General features: G+C 44.7%; 1 protein-coding gene across 4 annotated transcripts in view; it reads right to left on the bottom strand.

Moving 5' to 3' along the window:
* Window positions 1-18369, bottom strand: part of LOC137538150 (PRKC apoptosis WT1 regulator protein-like) — an 83487-nt gene extending 65118 nt beyond the window's left edge. For 2 of the 4 annotated variants that reach the window (XM_068260173.1, XM_068260175.1), the window contains exons 1-2: window positions 18261-18369; window positions 879-1286 (exon numbers count right to left, since the gene is read on the bottom strand). In XM_068260173.1, the coding sequence (XP_068116274.1) occupies window positions 879-1277 (399 nt within the window). In that variant the 5' untranslated portion in view covers window positions 1278-1286; window positions 18261-18369. Of the gene's footprint in view, window positions 1-878; window positions 1330-2004; window positions 2056-18260 lie in introns of all 4 variants that reach the window. The other 2 variants (XM_068260174.1, XM_068260176.1) reach the window with 2 other exon arrangements.
* Between the last annotated feature and the right edge of the window lie 3126 nt (window positions 18370-21495).

Below are 21495 nucleotides of genomic sequence, written 5' to 3'. Positions count from 1 at the left end.
TATACCTATTTATTCAAGTTGAAGTCCAATCCCAGTGTATTTCTTTCTCACTCTAAGGGCTGGTGCACACCAGAGCGGTTGTGAAGCGTTTTTTAAAACGCTTGCAAGGGGAAAACCGCTTGGCTAATGAAAGTGAGTGGGATGGTGCACAACAGAGCGGCTCGTTTTTTCCACAAACGCAAACTCGGGGGCTGCAGCATTTTTTAGATTTCTAAGGCGTTTCTGCCTCAATGTTATAGTATAGGAAATTGGAAAACCGCTCTGAAAAACGCTAGATCAGAGAGGTTTTCCAGGCATTTTTGTTACAGAAGCTGTTCAGTAACAGCTTTACTGTAACAATATTCGAACTCTGCTACACAAAAACACTGCAAAAAACGTTAGGCATGTTTAGAAAACGTCTCTAAACATGCCTAGAATCGATCTGAAATTTGCTTCAAAACCTCTAGCATTTTGCGGATCTACTAGAGGTTTTTGGTGTGCACTGGGCCTTAGATTGTTTTCAACTCTCTGGTTTGGGTTCTGGCTGTGCCCTTGGATTAAACACACACACAGGGATTAATAAACATACAGATGAAAGTTAGAAGTATGCTAGTAACCTCTACAAATCCTGATTTAGCAGATGCACTCAATCACATTTATGTGATCTGTCTACATGGTCCTTTTTGGATGTAGTGGCCTTATGCCTTCCTGTTATAAGAAAGTAAAAATACTTCATCTAAGTTTTATGTTTACTACTACACCTCTATATCTCATGACTTTAGCCAATGGTAGCAGTAGTTTGTTTGGGGTTTTACATTAATAAATGGTTCCATTCAAAATATTTAGATTTTGATTAAATCTATAAAAATGAGATTGTGTGAGCACAGTTTCTCACTTGCCTCAGATGGAAACATATTCACCACGCCAGTGGGACGTCTCTTCTCTCTGAGCTTCCTTTTCTCGATCTGAGTACGGTGCTTCTTCTGAGGGCTTCCTTTCTTCTCTTTGGTTTTCGAAATCACAGGCTCATGGGCTTCAACTTCTGCAGCCACCAGAGTTTGGACTTTGATGGATGCTGCATTTGCTTTAACTCCAGTATCTTTCTCATGTTCATGACTAAAATGTGATGTCCAGGAATGGGTGTGGCCGTCAACCTCTTGCTGTATCTGCATATCTATTGACTTGCCCCCTACAAAACTGGAGGAGGAAGAGCGCAACCGCATTCTTTCTCGTCGCGCCTTCCATTCTTCCATAAAAGGGGCCTGCTCTGTGCTGTTGCATTTAGGGTCTCTTGACATCTTCGGATCCTGTAAAAAGGTCCATTCATTGTAGTTACTAACGGTGGTACTCCTGTCAATCATATGACATCATAATGATAAGATCACTCAGTCAAAGTGTACTGGAATGATATAAAGATGGTGACAAACACAATTTAAAGTATTGTACAAGAAGAAAAAAGATACGGGCACCGGTCGTCCTTACCAAGTGGTTTATTGCATCTCCTTGAAAATCATATGTAGCAAACATCAAGATCAAACCTTGTCATCCATGTTCGTATGAACTGCAAGGGCAGCCGTGGTAATGGAGGTGGGGTGGCGGGCACTAAGGTGGGACAGGCAACTGCAGTTTTACTTCCTCCTGGACGCTATGGTCACGCTGTGTTCCAATGCAGCATGACCAAGTGTCCAGGAGGACACGAAACGGCCGTCGCCTGTCTCACCTTAGTGCCTGCCACCCCACCTCCACTCCCACAACTGCCCTTGCAGTTCATACGAACATGGATGACGAGGTTTGATCTTGATGTTTGCTACATATGATGTTAAAGGAGATGCAACAAACCACATGGTAATGAAGGCCGGTGCCCGTATCTTTTTTTCTTCTTGTACAAGATTGATGATTCACAGCAGTTTCTACGGAGCACATAGGAATAGGGGCGTGCCACACCATCTTTGCTCTTTATTTAAAATTTAAAGTGTACCTAGACATTAAATAAACATAGATACATAGTAATACATAGGTACATACATGTATACTAGGCACTTCTTATAAATTGTCTGAAGTTCCTCTCGTTTGTTCCTGCATTGCAAGTAGTAAAAATAAAACACTTGAGTTGTTATCTATGCAAATTAACTTGTTCAACAGATTACTGAAATGTAAACATAAGCCAAATTTTTTTTTTATCTGGCTGAGATAAGACTAATGATAGCATTTTAGTGCTTCACAGGGTAAATACTTCTTTTGGTTTTGCAGCTGTAAGGGCCCTTTTCCACTAGCAGTCGCTAGCGTTCAGCGTGAATGCTAGCGATTGCTGAATTGCAATTACCGGCGATTCCCCGACGTTTGCGGCCGCGATTTTGCTATGCTATGCACTGCATAGCAAAATCGCGGCAAATATCGCTCCGCCGCGCGTTCGCGTTCCCGTAAAAAAGGAATCGCGGTAGTGGAAATGACCTACCGCGATTCCTATGTTAAAAAGAAAACCGTAGCGATTGTAAAATCGCTAGCGGTTTGCGTCTTTGCAATTCAGCCAGCGCGCTGGTGGAAAAGGGCCCTAAGAAGCAAATTTTCCAAATGTTACATTAAGGGGCCCATACACTGGTCGATTTCAGCCATTGATCGATCAATCGATTCTAAACAGGGTAGGCCATTTATATGGATACATCTTAAAGAGACACTGAAGCGAAAAAAATTATGATATTATGATTTGTATGTGTAGCACAGCTAAGAAATAAAACATTAAGATCAGATACATCAGTGTAATTGTTTCCAGTACAGGAAGAGTTAAGAAACTCCAGTTGTTATCTCTATGCAAAAAAGCCATTAATCTCTACGACTTTCAAAGTCGTGGAGAGGGCTGCCTTCTGACTTTTATTATCTGAACTGTAAGTGAACAGTTTTCTTTTTATCTGCTAGAGGAGAGGTCATTAGTTCATAGACTGCTCTGAAAGAATCATTTTGAATGCAGAGTGTTGTGTAATCTGCACATATTAGAGAATGATGCAATGTAAGAAAACACTATATACCTGAAAATAAAAATATGAGAATATTTTCTTTGCTGCTAATCTTCTAGTAATTATTCATAGTACACAACCAATTCATTATATCATTTTTTTTTTCGCTTCAGTGTCTCATGGGAATGGTTGGTGATATTAACTTCCTGTTTGTGGCACATTAGTATATGTGAGGGGGGAAACTTTTCAAGATGGTGGTGACCATGGCAGCCATTTTGAAGTTGGCCATTTTGAATCCAACTTTTGTTTTTTCAATAGGAAGAGGGTCATGTGACACATCAAACGTATAGGGAATTTCACAAGAAGAACAATGGGGTGCTTGGTTTTAACATAACTTTATTTTTTCATGAGTTATTTACAAGTTTCTGACCACTTATAAAATGTGTTCAATGTGCTGCCCATTGTGTTGGATTGTCAATGCAACCCTCTTCTCCCACTCTTCACACACTGATAGCAACACCGCAGGAGAATTGCTAGCATGGGCTTCCAGTATCCATAGTTTTAGGTGCTGCACATCTCGTATCTTCACAGCATAGACAATTGCCTTCAGATGACCTCAAAGATAAAAGTCTAAGGAGGTCAGATCGGGAGGCCTTGGGGGCCATTCAACTGGCCCACGATGACCAATCCACTTTCCAGGAAACTGTTCATCTAGGAATGCTCAGACCTGACACCCATAATGTGGTGGTGCACCATCTTGCTGGAAAAACTCAGGGAACATGCCAACTTCAGTGCATAAAGAGTGAAATACATCATCATGTAGCAATTTCGCATATCCAGTGGCCTTGAGGTTTCCATTGATGAAGAATGGTCCCACTATCTTTGTACCCCATATACCACACCATACCATCAATTTTTTTGTTCCAAAAGTCTTGGAGGGATTTATCCAATGTGGGTTAGTGTCAGACCAATAGCAGTGGTTTTGTTTGTCAACTTCACCATTCACATAAAAGTTTGCCTCATCACTGAACAAAATCTTCTGCGTAAACTGAGGGTCCTGTTCCAATTTTTGTTTTACCCATTCTGCAAATTCAGTGCGCCGATCGGGGTCATCCTCGTTGAGATGCTGCAGTAGCTGGAGTTTGTAAGGTTGCCATTTGTGAGTAGCTAATATCTGCCGAAGGGATGTTCGACTAATGCCACTCTCCAGTGACATGCGGCGAGTGCTACGCTGTGGGCTATTGATGAATGAAGCTAGGACAGCCACTGATGTTTCTTCATTAGAGACAGATTTCATGCGTCCACATTTTGGCAAATCCAACACTGAACTAGTTTCACAAAACTTAGCAAGCAGTTTGATAACTGTAGCATGGGAGATTGGTGGTCTCGTAGGGTGTCTTGCATTGAAATCTGCTGCAATGACCCGATTACTGCGTTCACCAGACATCAACACAATTTCTATACGCTCCTCATGTGTTAATCTCGGCGACATGTCAATGGCTGTACACAAAGAGAAACTTGTAAATAACTCATGAAAGAACAAAGTTACGTTACAACCAAGCACACCATTGTTTTTCTTGTGAAATTCCCAAATTCCCAATAAGTTTGATGTGTCACATGACCCTCTTCCTATTGAAAAAACAAAAGTTGGATTCAAAATGGCTGACTTCAAAATGGCCGCCATGGTCTCCAACTATCTTGAAAAGTTTCCCCCCTCACATATACTAATGTGCCACAAACAGGAAGTTAATATCACCAACCATTCCTATTTCTTAAAGCGTAGCCATATAAATGGCCGCCCCTGCAGAATCGATCGATTATAAATCAATTCTTTCAAATCAGCCAATCGATTGATTTGCGATCGATTTTGATTGATTTCAATCAATTTGATCTATCTGACAGAATGGAAAATGTAGGTCGATCTGCTGCTGGCAACAGATCGATGGCCCATAGAGCTGCATTGGATCTAATCCTACCTCATAAAACCTAAATGTCGCTGCATCCAGCAGCTGTCCCTGTGTCCCAGGTTTTTTCGTGCAAACACGTGCAAAGTGCCACGTGCAAAGTGCAAAGTGCCATCTGCAAACACGTGCAAAGTGACATGTGCAAAGTGCCAAGGGCAAAGTGCCACGTGCAAACACATGCAAAGTGCAAAGTGCCACGTGCAAAGTGTCAAGTGCAAAGTTCAAAAGTGCCACGTGCAAACACGTGCAAAGTGCCAAGTGCAAAGTGCCACGTGCAAACACGTGCAAAGTGCAAAGTGCCAAGTGCAAAGAGCGACATGCAAACATGTGCAAAGTGCCACATGCAAAGTGCCAAGTGCCACGTGCAAACACTTGTAAAGTGCAATTTGCCACGTTCAAAGAGCCAAGTGCAAGGTGCGAAATGCCACGTGCAAACACATGCAAAGTGCAAAGCGTCACGTGCAAAGTGCCACATGCAAAGTGACAAGTGCCACGTGCAAAGTGCCACGTGCAAAAAAACATTCATTAGCTTGATTGATGCCATAGACTATAGTGTGACATTTAGAGTGTGTGCTGCAGTGCTGCTGCAGCTGCTATGTGTCGGTGTGTGTGTGTGCTGTGCACACAACTGGTCAGTTGCTGCCTGCCACGTGCAAACACGTGCAAAGTGCAAAGTGCCACATGCAAAGTGCCACGTGCAAACACGTGCAAACAGGTGCAAAGTGCCACGTGCAAACACGCACAAAGTGCCACGTGCAAAGTGCCAAGTGCAAAGTGCCACGTGCAAACACATGCAAAGTGCAAAGTGCCATGTGCAAAGTGCAAAGTGCCAAGTGCAAGGTGCGAAATGCCACGTGCAAACACATGCAAAGTGCAAAGCGTCACGTGCAAAGTGCCACATGCAAAGTGACAAGTGCCACGTGCAAAGTGCCACGTGCAAAAAAACATTCATTAGCTTGATTGATGCCATAGACTATAGTGTGACATTTAGAGTGTGTGCTGCAGTGCTGCTGCAGCTGCTATGTGTCGGTGTGTGTGTGTGCTGTGCACACAACTGGTCAGCTGCTGCCTGCCACGTGCAAACACGTGCAAAGTGCAAAGTGCCACATGCAAAGTGCCACGTGCAAACACGTGCAAACAGGTGCAAAGTGCCACGTGCAAACACGCACAAAGTGCCACGTGCAAAGTGCCAAGTGCAAAGTGCCACGTGCAAACACATGCAAAGTGCAAAGTGCCATGTGCAAAGTGCAAAGTGCCACGTGCAAACACATGCAAAGTGCAAAGTGGCAAGTGCCACATGCAAACACGTGCAAAGTGCAAAGTGCCACGTGCAAAGTGCCACGTGCAAACATGTGCAAAGTGCAAAGTGCCACATGAAAAAGTGCCACGTGCAAACACTTGTGAAGTGCAATTTGCCACGTTCAAAGAGCCAAGTGCAAGGTGCGAAATGCCACGTGCAAACACATGCAGAGTGCAAAGTGGCAAGTGCCACATGCAAACACGTGCAAAGTGCAAAGTGCCACGTGCAAAGTGCAAAGTGCCACGTGCAAACATGTGCAAAGTGCAAAGTGACACATGAAAAAGTGCCACGTGCAAACACTTGTAAAGTGCAATTTGCCACGTTCAAAGAGCCAAGTGCAAGGTGCGAAATGCCACGTGCAAACACATGCAAAGTGCAAAGCGTCACGTGCAAAGTGCCACATGCAAAGTGACAAGTGCCACGTGCAAAGTGCCACGTGCAAAAAAACATTCATTAGCTTGATTGATGCCATAGACTATAGTGTGACATTTAGAGTGTGTGCTGCAGTGCTGCTGCAGCTGCTATGTGTCGGTGTGTGTGTGTGCTGTGCACACAACTGGTCAGCTGCTGCCTGCCACGTGCAAACACGTGCAAACACGTGCAAACACGTGCAAAGTGCCAAGTGCAAAGTGCCACGTGCAAACACATGCAAAGTGCAAAGTGCTATGTGCAAAGTGCAAAGTGCCACGTGCAAACACGTGCAAAGTGCAAAGTGCCAAGTGCCACATGCAAACACGTGCAAAGTGCAAAGTGCCACGTGCAAAGTGCAAAGTGCCACATGCAAACATGTGCAAAGTGCAAAGTGCCACATAAAAAAGTGCAAAGTGCGAAGTGCCACGTGCAAACATTTGCAAAGTGCAAATTGCCACGTGCAAAGAGCCAAGTGCAAAGTGCGAAGTGCCACATGCAAACACGTGCAAAGTGCCATGTGCAAAGTGCCACGTGCAAAGTGGCATGTGCACTTCGCACTTTGCACTTCACACTTTGCACTTTGCACATGGTACTTTGCACTTTGCACATGGTACTTTGCACTTTGCACGTGGCACTTTGCACTTCGCACTTTGCTCGTGTTTGCACGTGGCACTTAGCACTTTGCACGTGGCACTTTGCACGTGTTTGCACATGGCACGTGGCACTTTGCACTTGGCACTTTGCACATGTTTGCACGTGGCACTTGGCACTTTGCACTTTACACTTTGCATTTTGGACTTTGGACACAATGTGGGCTGCACGACCGCTGTCTGGAACCTAGGCCTGATGTTAATTAACAGCCATTTTTCTTTTTTGGGGGGAGGGGGATTTTAAGTCCCCAGATCATTAATTAGTGTTCCCCTTTGCAAAATAATAATGATACATGCCTCATTGACCCTAAAAAACCTTTTTAAAGCAATTTAAAGGGCACTTCAGGTTTTTCTATCCAGATATCCGAATCCGGCCGGATACCCCGAATACTGGGGTCGGAAATTTTGATCCAGATATCTGACCCGGATCGAATATCTGGGTATCCGGATCCGAATTAGTTCCAGATAGTGAAAAATGGTATCCGAGCAGCACTGTTCCTGTCAGATTCGACTTGACAGGCATCTGACAGAAATCTATCTGATGGTCAAATATGCTGCAAATCTATAAGTGTATGGCCACCTTTAGACTACTGTCATGGCTGCATAGGAAAAAGAAAATGAGGCACTGTAATTGCTATGGTACCTTTTAATCATCGGTGCATACATACAGGGTGGTTAGCAGCAGTGGGGGTTCACGAGCCTGACAGATGTTTTGCGTGCAAACATTTCGTTAGAGGCTAATAAAGTGACCTGTGATAGTGTCATGGCTGCTCTTTTAGAATGCAGCCCTTTAATTCAAAATATAAATAAGAGTTCTAAGTTATTAATGTTCTATTTACCATTAGCACTACACATAAATTAATTTGCTTTTTTTTTAAACGATTATCAGACGACCTGTCGTTTATCGTTCTTTGCTGACGACCGCAGTGTAGCAGAGTCCTTAAAGGACTCACGAGGCCAAATACAAAAAAAAAGTTAAATACCTGCATGAAATTTTAATGCACGGAGGACACCATCCGCGCCCTCCGTGCCGTTCTGCCGGGTCCCCGCTGCTCATTAGGCTGTCTCCTGTAGCGTTGATCGGGGGGAGGCCCTAGAGCTGCACAGCCGCACTCGCGTCTGTGCGGACTGCGCAGCCGCGGCCAGCTCAAGCTGCCATTTTGGTGAAGGCAGGAGAGCCCGACCCGGTCTGTGGGGTCGGGAGCCGGCCCGGGGGGCTAATGAGCAGCGTGGACCCGGCGGAACGGTACTGAGGGCGCGAATGGTGTCCTCCGTGCATTAAAATTTCATGCAGGTATTTAACTTTTTTTTAGTATTTGGCCTCGTGAGTACTTTAAAGGGAATTTGAAGTGAAAATAAACTAATGAGATAATGATTTGCATGTGTAGTACAGCTAAGAAATAGAACATCAGTAGTACAGATATAAGTCTCATATTGTTTCCAGTACACGAAGAGTTAAGAAACTTCAGTTGTTATCTATGCAAAAGAGCTTATCTGAGTTCTCTGACCAAGCTTGGTTGGCTACAGTGCTGTTTTCTGAAGCACTTATCTCAACCTGTCTCTCACTGTTTGTTTGTTTAAGGTTTTACTGCAGCAGAGTTCAAAAGGTCATTAGCTCTGCTCTGTTTTTTTGTCATTACAGAGTGTAGTTGTAAACTGAAAGTATTAGATAATTAGGAGAGTGTAGAGGTATGCTTGCCTTTTTAAGAGCAGTGATTGCTGTGATTGGCTCATGGCAATCACAGCAATCCTGACCAATGCACAGAAGCTCTGCTGTCAGCGCGACAGCAGAGTGAGCACATTCAGCAACACGGACATTGGTGAGAACGGCGAATGGTGCATGTCATGGGAATGATTAAAATCTACACCCTGGCAGATATAACAGGACATAAACTGGACATAGATTTCAGTAATCAAGGTCTGGATCAGGTTAAGCAAAATTACAATCACAACTGTATTGTTGAGCCATATGTTGTGTGCAGGTCACAGGGCTGCCATTGGGGAAAGGGGAACAACTATCACTTCAGTGAGGGTTCCTGGGGCCCCCAGGGAACCCTAAAGAGCCTACCCCCCCCCCCTTCACCCCACAGCATGCATGGCTGGATTTCCGCAAAGCCGTCTGTGAGCGGCAGGAGAGCTGGGGTGGGTGTCGCACACTGGCAGCAGATTAGCTATTTTTCGGTAATCAGCTTCCTGCTGCCGTACTGTCCCCCAGTCTCCCTAGAGTGGGTCACAGCACAGAGAGAACAGGTCCCTCCTCTCCTCTCTGACACTAAGGGGAGGGGCTGAGAAGAAACGAGACAAGCCAAGATTTGAGCCCAGGTGGAAGAAGAAGTTAGAAGATGGGCAGCACTGTGAGGATCAAGGAGAGTGAATTATGTGCAGAATAGCAGGTATTTTGCACACACACTTGCAGCTCGCTGCCTGGTCCTGAGCTGCTGTAGATTGACCAGCTGTCTCCCTCTCCACCCCTTCTTCCTCTCCCCCAGCCCGGAGCCGCTGTGACATATGAAGCTGTTTGGCTCTACCCTCATGTCCTGTTAGCTAGCTCCTATCACTTGTCTTATCTCAGTTCAGCCCAGTCTCACATTTCAGTTTGTTAATCAGGCAGCATTCACCTTCTCCTCCTTCCACAGACCTTTCCCTTTTATTCCTAAAAGGTACCCATACATGTAGCAATGTATGGGCAGATTCGACCAAGAGACAAATCTCTCTCTAATCGAATCTGATAAGAGAGAGATCTGTCAACTGCCCATACACCACAGGCTGATTCCCGATCTATTTCATGCTAAAATCGATCTGGAATCAGCCTTGTGCACCGCCCCGCTGCCCGGACGCTGTGCCCCCCTAATGTAAATCCCCCCCCCACCCCCGGTTCCCTGTGTAAAGTATATATTACCTGTCCACAGCCTGTGCTTGTCCCTCGCTGCCTCCGTGATATATCCTCTCCATACACGCACCCCACGTGTTTTCCAAGTAATGGTGTGCGTGTGTGATGTCACACGCACGCGCCTTAGTAGGAAACCACATGGGGCGCGCGTATATGGAGAGGGGAATGCGCCAGGATTAGTGGAGGGACAAGCGCAGGACACGGACAGGTAATGTATACTTTACACGGGGCACGGGGGGACATTCTTAATTAGGGGGGACAGCGCCAGGGTTTTTGTCTCGATCATCAGGAAATAGCATGCCGTTCCTGCTGCGCCGCTGATCGAGTAAGTCGACCCAACATCTTGCAACATGCGCAATCGAGAATGTGACCAATTTTCTTCCCGAAATTGATCTCATTGTCATTCACCGATTTTCATCCAGTTTAATTCTAATAATCGAATCAGATGGTCGATCGGCCGCTAAGTCACCTGATGTATGGCCAACTTTATTCTTCTATTCACACATGGGGTTTTCTTTTTGTTATTCCTGCCATAGTCATAGTAATGTCCTACCATATTAGTATGTATTGCAGCACATTACAGAATACATAGTTGTGTCACTGACTGTCCTCAGAGGAGCTCACAATCTAATCCTACCATAGTCATAGTCTAATGTCCTACCATATTATTATTATTATGTATTTTTTGTATATAGCACTGACACTTCTGCAGCACTTTAACCACTTGAGGACCCACCCTTTACCCCCCCTTAAGGACCAGCGCAGTATTCTGTGATCTGTGCTGGGTGGGCTCTGCAGCCCCCAGCACAGATCAGGCAGCACGCAGAGCGATCAGATCGCCCCCCTTTTTTCCCCCCTATGGGGATGGTGTGCAGGGGGGGTCTGATCGCTCCTCTTGGCTGGCATGTTGCGGGGGGGGCACCTCAAAGCCCCCCTCCGCGGCGAAATTCCCCCCTCCCTCTCCTACCTGTCATCCCCGGTGATCGGGGCTGCACAGGACGCTATCCGTCCTGTGCAGCCAGTGACAGGACGTCCCCTGTCACATGGCGGCGATCCCCGGCCGCTGATTGGCCGGGGATCGCCGATCTGCCTTACGGCGCTGCTGCGCAGCAGCGCCGTACAATGTAAACAAAGCGGATTATTTCCGCTTGTGTTTACATTTAGCCTGCGAGCCGCCATCGGCGGCCCGCAGGCTATTCACGGAGCCCCCCGCCGTGAATTGACAGGAAGCAGCCGCTCGCGCGAGCGGCTGCTTCCTGATTAATTAGCCTGCAGCTGGCGACGCAATACTGCGTCGCTGGTCCTGCAGCTACCACTTTGCCGACGCGCGTTATGAGTGCGCGGTCGGCAAATGGTTAAAAAGTACATACGGTAGTCCTGTCACTGACTGTTCTCAGTCAAATTAATCACATTAATCTTCTGATCAGTAACCTTAACTTGATAATGTTATCCCTTTTCCCATAATCCTATTATCAAATTCCTAGTCTCCCCTTTTTGCCAAAATGCCTAGCCTTTAATCTCTCCTAACCACATTTTTTTTGTAAATACCTAATACAGTACCCTGATCTATCAGTATCTCTAACCTCCCTCCTTTTCCTGTGTCCGATAATCCAATCATAGTCACACTGTTTTCATGGGGCGACTGGAGGTACTGGGCCTTGGGTGGTAAAAAGTAGGAATTTGGCCCTGCCAACGTGCTGGCATTAACCCCCTTGGCGTTATGATTCTTTCCGGATTTTAGGTTCTAAAAGTGGTGCAATTTTTTTGTGAAGTTGGGGTAATATGCAGAGCGCTCAACAATATCTCATATCTACTTTAAACTCGGTTTACATATATGCATGCAATCCCTAGAATGTCCTTATAGGATCAATATTGAAAAAACAATAAAAGCCAGAAACAAATAAAATGTGAAAAGCATAAAAAAAGTCCTTCAGACTTCTTGACACTACAGTATGTTCAATTTTCCACTGGCATCATCCAGCTTAATAGTATTAGATTACGCTCACCAGATAAGATCGCTGATCAAATGAAAATCAGCAATAAACGCTTCTGGCCCAGCCAGTAGATTTAGGTTTCCACAATCCAGATATTCCAGGTTTATCACTCCCCACATGTAAAGGAAATGGAATGGTAATAGTGTGATACTGCTATAGCAGGGTATGATCACCAGCTTAAGTGCTCCCCGTTAACACAGCAAAGCACCCAGTGTGCCACCACCTTATAATAAATCAAGCCTCTCACCAGATTGTCTTGCTAACCAGGTCAGCAAACAGCGCTTTTGATTAGTATGGCATTCACTTGCTTCATATCACACTTTGCCTATGACTCAAAACAGGCTAGACATAGTGTAAATTCGTTTTTATTCAAAACTGTTAAAAGTAGTGCACTTACAATATAAAAACTTCTCATGCGCATATAAAATCCTCCTGAGCTCGTCCTGGCGTCTCCTCACTCTGCCTGGCACCGCCCTACTGGTTTCGTCCAATGACTCATCAGAAAACCAAAGTGTAGTAAGGTAATTAGTAAATTGATATTAGAACGAGGAGCACATTTGTGGGCAACCTTTTCCATTTAAAATGTACTACTAATTGGTGCAATTTTTTTGCACCCTTTCAGACCCTAAAACCTGGAAAAAATCATGCTGCCAGGGAGATCTGCAGCAGTTCCAGTAACCACTCACCTCCCTGGCTCCTGGGCTGCAGTTGTGTCTCCATCCTCCGGGTGGTGCTGCAACTCTAAAGTGAAATCTCACCACCAGGAAGCAGAGCACCAGAGCAGAGGAAGAAGAATGCCAGCCGGCGTCGGGATCCCCGGGAGGTATGTAGAAACGCTCCCACTGCGCGCATTGCTCTGCATACAGCCTCCGGCGGCTACCCCAAGCAGAGGTCAGGATTACCGCTTTTAGCTGCGGTTTTCCGCCCCGACCCTAGCTCGGGATAACAACCAAGGAGGTTAAAAAGGATACCTTAGTGGAAAATAAAATGAAAAAAGTGGGAGCAGACATGCTCATGGCCACCACAAAAAAGAAATGTAATCAATATTGAGTAGACCCTTCTTTTGCAGAAATTACAGCCTCTAAACGCTTCATGTAGGTTCTAATGAGTCTGGATTCTGGTTGAAGGTATTTTGGACCATTCCATTATACAAAACATCTCTAGTTCATTCAGGTTTGATGGCTTCTGAGCATGGACAGTTCTCTTTTTACTCACGCCACAGATTTTCAATTACCTGTATATTCAGGTCTGGGGAATGAGATGGCCATTTCAGAATGTTGTATTTGTTCCTCTGCATGAATGGCTTAGTGTATTTTGAGCAGTGTTTAGGGTAGTTGTCTTGTTGAAAGATCCAGCCCCGGTGCAGCTTCAGCTTTGTCACTGATTCCTGGACATTGGTCTCCAGAATCTGCTGATAGGCCTGGTGCCCACCAGAGGATTTTTTCTGAGCGTTTTGAGTTTTTAAATCTGCTGCTAATGTTATCCTATGTGTCTGTGCACACTGGAGCAATGAGGTTTTGTAAAAAAACCCATAGCATTACATTGAGAAGAGCTTTTGAAACCTCTAAAAGCTCTTCCCAATGTACTGCTATGGTTTTTTTTACAAAACCTCATTGCTCCAGTGTGCACAGACACATAGGATAACATTAGCAGCAGATTTAAAAACTTCAAACGCTCAGAAAAACTCCTCTGGTGTGCACCAGGCCATACTGAGTGGAATCCATGTGTCCTCAACTTTGACAAGATTCCCAGTCCTTGCACTGGCTACACAGTCCCACATATATTACTGTAGGTAGCAGGTGTTTTCCTTGGAATGCTGTGTTCTTTTTCCTCCATGCATATCGCCCCTTGTTATGACCAAATAACTAAATTTTAGTTTCATCAGTCCACAGCACCTTATTCCAAAATGAAGCTGGCCTGTCCAAATGTGCTTTAGCATACCTCAAGCGGCTCTGTTAGTGCTGTGGGCAGAGAAAAGGCTTCGTCTGCATCACTCTCACATACAGTATCTCCTTGTGTAAAGTGCACTGAATGGTTGAACGATGCACAGTGACTCCATCTGCAGCAAGATGATGTTGTAGGTCTTTGGTGCTGGTCTGTGGATTGACTCTGACTATTCTCACCATTCGCTGCTTCTGTTTATCCAAGGTTTTTCTTGGTTTGCCACTTCGAGCCTTAACTTGAACCGAGCCTGTGGTCTTCCATTTCCTCAATATGTTCCTAACTGTGGAAACAGACAGCTGAAATCTCTGTGACAGCTTTCTGTATCCTTCCCCTAAACTATGATGGTGAACAATCTTTGTCTTCGGGTCATTTGAGAGTTGTTTGGAGACCCCTTTGTTGCTATTTTTCAGATAAAATTAAAAGAGGAGGGAAACTTATAATTGACCACCTCTAATACTCTTTCTCATAATTGGATTCACCTGTGTATGTAGGTCAGGGGTCACTGAGCTTACCAAGCCAATTTGAGTTCCAATAATTAGTTCTAAAGGTTTTGAAATCAATAAAATGACAACAGCGCTGTTAACGTTGATCTTCAGGCGCTGTTGACCTTCCCACTGATGGAAGAGGCGTTACCCAGTAGTGGATCTAAGCGACCACGGGTCTTCGCCCACACCCCCTGGAGGGGAGTGCAGGATTTCGCTGCCTAGTGCCCAGCCAGGTCAATACTAGGATAACCTCAGCAAGTGGTCAGGAGAACAGCGACGCTAATGTGTGAGATGAGACAGACGTAGTCAGACAGTAGCCAGAGGTCCAGGGCAGGAGATAGCAGCGTAGTCGGGTCACAGGCCAGAGGTCGGGGCAGGCGGATATCCAGCAGAACGAGGGCACAATCCAAGAGTCAGGGCAGGCGGCAATCAACAGGAGTCGGGGTCACAAGCCAAGGGTCAAATCCAGAAGTCAATCAGAGAGATAGGCAATAGAGTTTCCACGGGGCTTAGGCCAAGCTGTCAGAACGAGCAGCACTGGAGTGATGGCCAGTGCTGCTTTTATACAGGATCTTTGGCGCCGAAATTAACGCCCTGCGCCTGCGCAGTGCATTCGCAGCCTATTGCGCATGCGCGCGCACGCGCGATGCCGCGCGTGCACGCGCATAACGTGCAGAACCCCGCGCATGCGCGCGCACAACAGTTTGCGCGCATGCGCGCACCGCGCAATGCCGCGGGCCGCCGACCAGGAAGTCCACACACCAGGCCATAGGATCCCCTGTGCGTGCGCACCCCGGAATGGCCACGAGACCGTTGTAGGGACCTGGAGCGGTGAGTGTGACAAGCGCCCAAATTTCTGCACCTGCCTAATTTTGTTTAAACAATTATTGCGCACTTTCTGTAAATCCAACTTCATTTCATTTCTCAAATATCACTGTGTTTGTCTCCTATATGATATATTTAACTGGCATTTTTTATCATAACAACCAACAGGAAAATCATGACGATTAACAAGGTTGCCCAAACTTACAGCGATATAAAAATAAAGACACAGGGATACAGGTACAGCGATATAATAATAAAGGCACAGGAATGCAGGTACAGCGATATCATAATAAAGGCACAGTGATGCAGGTACAGCAATATAATAAAAAAAAAGCCACAGGGGTGCAGGTATGGTAATATATTAATGTGCACAGGGATGTAAGTGCTGTGATATAATAATAAAGGCAAAGGGATCTAGGTATAGTGATATAATAATAATGGCACATGGATGCAGGTGCTGTGATATAATAATGAAGCCACAGGGATGCAGGCGCAGTGATATAATAAGAAAGGCATAGGAATGCAGGTGTTGTGATATAATAATTAAGGCACAGAGATGCAGGTGCTGTGATATAATAATGATGGTTCAGGAATGCAGGTGCTGTGGTATAATAATAAAGGCGCAGGGGCAGTGATTTAATAAGGAAGGCACAGGAATGCAAGTGCAGTGATATAATAATAAAGGCACAGGGATGCAGGTGCTGTGATATAATAATAAAGGCACAGGGGTGCAGGTGCTGTGATATATTAATAAAGGCACAGGGACGCAGGTGCTGTGATATAATAATAAAGGCACAGGGGTGCAGGTGCTGTGATATATTAATAAAGGCACAGGGACGCAGGTGCTGTGATATAATAATAAAGGCACAGGGACGCAGGTGCTGTGATATAATAATAAAGGCACAGGCATGCATGTGCTGTGATATAATAATAAAGGCACAGGGGTGCAGGTGCTGTGATATAATAATAAAGGCACAGGGACGCAGGTGCTGTGATATAATAATAAAGGCACAGGGATGCAGGTGCTGTGATATAATAATAAAGGCACAGGAATGGTGGTGCTGTGATATAATAATAAAGGCACAGGGATGCAGGTGCTGTGATATAATAATAAAGGCACAGGAATGGAGGTGCTGTGATATAAAAATAAAGGCACAGTGATGCAGGTGCTGTGATTTAATAAGGAATGCACAGGGATACTGATGCAGACATGCACACACATATACAGTCAGCACGCTTGTACAGTAATGTCAGTATGCAGGCATAGTTATGTCAGTATAAAATTATGTCAGTATATAGGCACACTGATGACAGGTTAGCGGTACATTGATGTCAGCACAAAACTATAGTGACACTAATATACAGGTACAGTGAAGTCATCACACAGGTTCATTGATGTCAGTATACCATTATATTGATGTCAGCTTATAGGTATGTCCGCACCCACAGCTACAGTTATGTCAGTATGCAGGTATAGTTATGACAGTAAAGAGGTGCTGATCTCAGCTCACATGTACATGTTTCTCTGCACACAGCTACAGAGTTTCAGTATACAGGTATAATATTGTCAACCCACAAGTACAGTGATATACAAGTATAGTTATAACAATACACAGGTATAGTGGCATCACGCAGGTACAGTGATATCAGTATACAAGTACAGTGGTGCTGGTGTACAAGTATAGTGAAGTCAGCACACAGGTATAGCAATGTCGGTATACAGGTATACAGATACAGTTATATCAACACACAGGTACAGAAATGTCAGCACACAGTTACAGTGATATCGACACACAGGTATAACAACGCCAGTATACAGGTATAGGAATGTCAGCACAAAGGTACAGCAAAGTAAATATACAGGTACAGTGATGTCAGTGTACAGGTACAGTGGTGAAGCAGTCAAGCATACACAGTGATACAAGCACACAGGTACAATTGTTTTACATACAGGCACAGTGATTTCAGTATACAAGTATAGTTATGACAGTATACAGATATGGTGACATAAGCACACAGGTACAGTGGTAACAGTTTACAGGTTTGATGCTAGTATGCAGGTACAGTGATGTCAGCATACAGGTACAGTGATATCAGTTTACAGGTACAGTGATGCTAGTATACAGATAAATTGATGTCAGCAAAGCAATGTCACAGGTATAGGGATGTCAGCACAAAGGTACAGCACAGTACATATACAGGTACAGTGATGTCAGTGTACACAGGTACAGTGGTGAAGCAGTCAAGCATGAACAGTGATGTAAGCACACAGGTACAGTTGTGTTACGTACAGGAACAGTGATGTCAGTACATAAGTACAGTATAGGTATGAAAGTATACAGATGTAGTGACATCAGCAAACAGGTATGGTGGTATCAGTATACAGGTACAGTGATGATAGTATACAGGTATAGGGTTGTCAGCACACAGGCACAACAATGTCAGTATATGGGTACAGTTGTATTATGTACAGGCACATGATGTCAGTATACAAGTATAGCTATAACAGTATACAGATATAGTGACATCAGCACACAGGTACAGTGGTATCAGTATGCAGGTACAATGATGCGAGTATACAGATATAGGTATGTCAGCACACAGGTACAGCAATATCAGTATAGAAGTACAGTGATGTCAAAGTACAAGCACAGTGGTGAAGCAGTCAAGCATGCACAGTGATGTAAGCACACAGGTACAGTTGTGTTATGTACAGGCTCAGTGACAAGCACAGCAAGTGAACACAGGATGTTACAAGCACTTAGATGGATGTTATAATGCTGCCCTGTATCTAATGCAGAGATAATGTTACTGATGTGGTATTCAGATAAGTCCAGTAATGGGGGAAATGACCCCATGTCTGATACCTCCTTGCTGGAGAAAGGATGCCTCTGCTTCCGCCTGCAGTGTGGGAACTCCCTGGGGGAGGAGTGAGACCCCCTGCCCGAAGCTGTGCAGATCAGACACTGCTTCCCAGAGGACCAGAAACCTCTGATCCTAACAGGAGGAGCCTCACAAGCCCTCTCCCCCTCCCTTTCACCCCAGACTCCTTATATAGCAAAGTGCCTGCAACTTGGCATACTTCGCTTCCAAACGCAGTGAATCATTTCCTTCATTTAACAAAAATGGGAGAAAGCTCCTTAGGATTGCTGTTTAAATTTAGATCAGATTTGTCTCTTTCAAAAAAGGAAAGAAAAAAAAAAGTTATAAAAATAAATTGTTGTGGTTCCAGAAGCCAGCAAGTGCTTGTAGGATGTGAATCCCCATCAGAGATGGAGAACAGACAGTGGAATACACAGTGTATGAGCTCCCCCCACTGGATAATAACTTTCTTTGCCATCAGCACTGTAAATGGGGCATACAAATGTATGTATGGTTATTACGTGTGAACAAGTCATCTTTCACAACGAAAAATGTAATCTATGACTTTTCAGAATGGAAACTATGCAACATGAAAGACAATAAAATAGTCCCAAGCTTCATCTACCAAACTAACAAAATGTAACCACTTCAGTTCCAGCATCCTAAAGCAAACCTGAAGTGATTTTGAAATAAAAAAAACTGATACTTACCTAAGGAGGGGGGAGGCTCCGGGTCCTATTGAACCTTCCCGTTCCTCTCACGGTCTCCTCATTCCAGCGTTGTCTCCCCCATTCAAATCTCCTGCCGCAGGAGGCGTCAGAAGTCTTCGGGAGCCCGTGCGCAAGCGTACTATTTAACCGCCCATCTTCGGGAGACCCGAAGACTTCGAAAGCTTCCCACGGCGGAAGAGAGCAATTTACAACCCATTGGTCGGAGCCTGCTAACGTCGGTGACAGGAACAGAAAGGCTCAATAAGACACAGGGCCTTCCCCCTCCTTAGGTAAGTATCGTTTTTTTTTTTTTCATTTTAAATTTGCTTCAGGCTCACTTTGAAGTACCCCTGAAACGGGAAAAAAAAATACTGAATGAAGCCCATGGTGAGCTAGATTACCTCCTCCTGAGACTCCATATGCTGCTTGTTGTCCTCCGTGTCCCTCCTGTTCCCTGTCTCCCCAGCCACCCAGCAGTCTAAGCAGTGCAGATTGATTCTGAACTGCGCATACGTGAATGTCAAACTGCAGTGAAAGAAAGTGCATGTGGACAAGTGCTTACCTTCGCTGTGCATGCACAATTCCGAACTTGCACCTATGCAGTTCTGAGCCCCGCAGTGGCGCTTGGGGGAACTTTCCTGGAAAAGTATTCAACAGAGGGATCCAGTCGAATACCTAAAGACGGGAGGGACCCCGAGGTCAATGAACAGCATCTGGACGCTCAGGAGCAAAGAAAAAAATTATATATATATATATATATATATATATATATATATATATATATATATATATATACACACACACATATATATATATATATATATATATTTACAGTGCTGCCCATAATTATCCATACCCCTGGCAAATTTTTACTTAAATTTACTTTTATTCAACCAGTAAGTAATTTTTTGATGGGAAATGACATGGGTGTCTCGCAAAAGATAATAAGACGATGTACAAGAGGCATTATTGTGGAAAAAAAATTCTCAGCTTTTATTTACATTCGAGCAAAAAGTGCACAGTCCAAAATTATTCATACCCTTCTCAATTATCAATAGAAATTTATTTTATTGGCTATTGCAGCAATCAACCGCTTACTATAATTGCAGACCAGCTTTTTGCATGTCTCCACAAGTATTTTTGCCCATTCATCTTTAGCAATGAGCACCAAATCTTTCAGGTTGGAGGGTCTTCTTGCCAGTTGCCATCACCCTGATCTTTAGCTCCCTCCACAGATTCTCAATTGAATTCAAGTCAGGACTCAGGCTGGACCACTCCAAAATGTTGGCTGAAGGTGTAATGGTTAAGGGCTCTGCCTCTGACACAGGAGACCAGGGTTTGAATCTCGGTTCAGTAAGCCAGCACTAATTCAGTAGGAGACCTTTGGCAAGTCTCCCTTACACTGCTACTGCCAATAGAGCACGCCCTAGTGGCTGCTGCTCTGCTCTGGCGCTTTGAGTCCGCAAGGAGAAAAGCGCAATATAAATGTTATTTGCAGGGGTCTAGTCCTGGAAAAAAAGGTGAGTGGACTCACCCTAAAAAGCCCTGCGCCGCGCATAGCGCGGCGTGCCAAAAACATGGGCGTAGTCAAACATAATGTGGGCGTGGTCATGGGTGGGGCCAAATATACATGACCTTAGCAGTGATTTAAAAGGTCTGCCAGGGAAGTTTGAGCTCTGCCATAGTGTATCCCCCAAAAATAGATGTAATCTGACAGCATTTCACCAAAAAAACACATCATCTGGTAGAAGTTCCTCCAAAATACAGATAATATGGCAGTGGTTCCTCCAAAATAGACAATGTCGCAGCAGCAGTTCCCCCAACATACACATAATTTGGAAGCAGTTCCCCAAAATACGCAAAACCTGGCAGTGAGTCACCCAAAATACAAGTAACACCCAAAATACATATAATCTGGCAGCAGTGCTCCCCCAAACATACACAATCTGGCAGCAGTTCCCCAAAATACATATAATCTGGCAGCAGTAGTCCCCCAAACATACACATAATCTGGCAGCTGTTCCCCAAAATACATAACAGCGGTTCCACAAAAATGCAGATAATCTGACAGCAGTTCCCCCAAAATAGGTACCCCCAGCATAGGTAGCCAGGTCTATAAGTGTCCCCAGTATAAGTAGCCATGAGTATAGTAGTCCCCGGTATATGTAGCCAGAGGTATAGTTGCCTAGTATATGTAGCCAGGGGTATATGTGCCCAGTATATGTAGTCAGGGGTATAAGTGCCAGTATATGTAGCTAGAGGTATATGTCCCCAGTATATTTGCCCAGGAGTATATGTCCCCAGTATATGTAGCCAGGAGTATATGTCCCCAGTATATGTAGACAGGTGTATGTATCCCCAGTATATGTAGCCAGGAGTATATGTCCCCAGTATATGTAGCCAGGAGTATATGTCCCCAGTATATGTAGCCAGGAGTATATGTCCCCAGTATATGTAGCCAGGAGTATATGTCCCCAGTATATGTAGCCAGGAGTATATGTCCCCAGTATATGTAGCCAGGAGTATATGT

This window comes from Hyperolius riggenbachi, chromosome 11 (genome assembly GCF_040937935.1).
Source record: "Hyperolius riggenbachi isolate aHypRig1 chromosome 11, aHypRig1.pri, whole genome shotgun sequence".
NCBI classification, from domain to species: domain Eukaryota; kingdom Metazoa; phylum Chordata; class Amphibia; order Anura; family Hyperoliidae; genus Hyperolius; species Hyperolius riggenbachi.
Note: the sequence above shows the minus strand (reverse complement) of the source record. Positions and strands in the feature narration are given on the sequence as shown.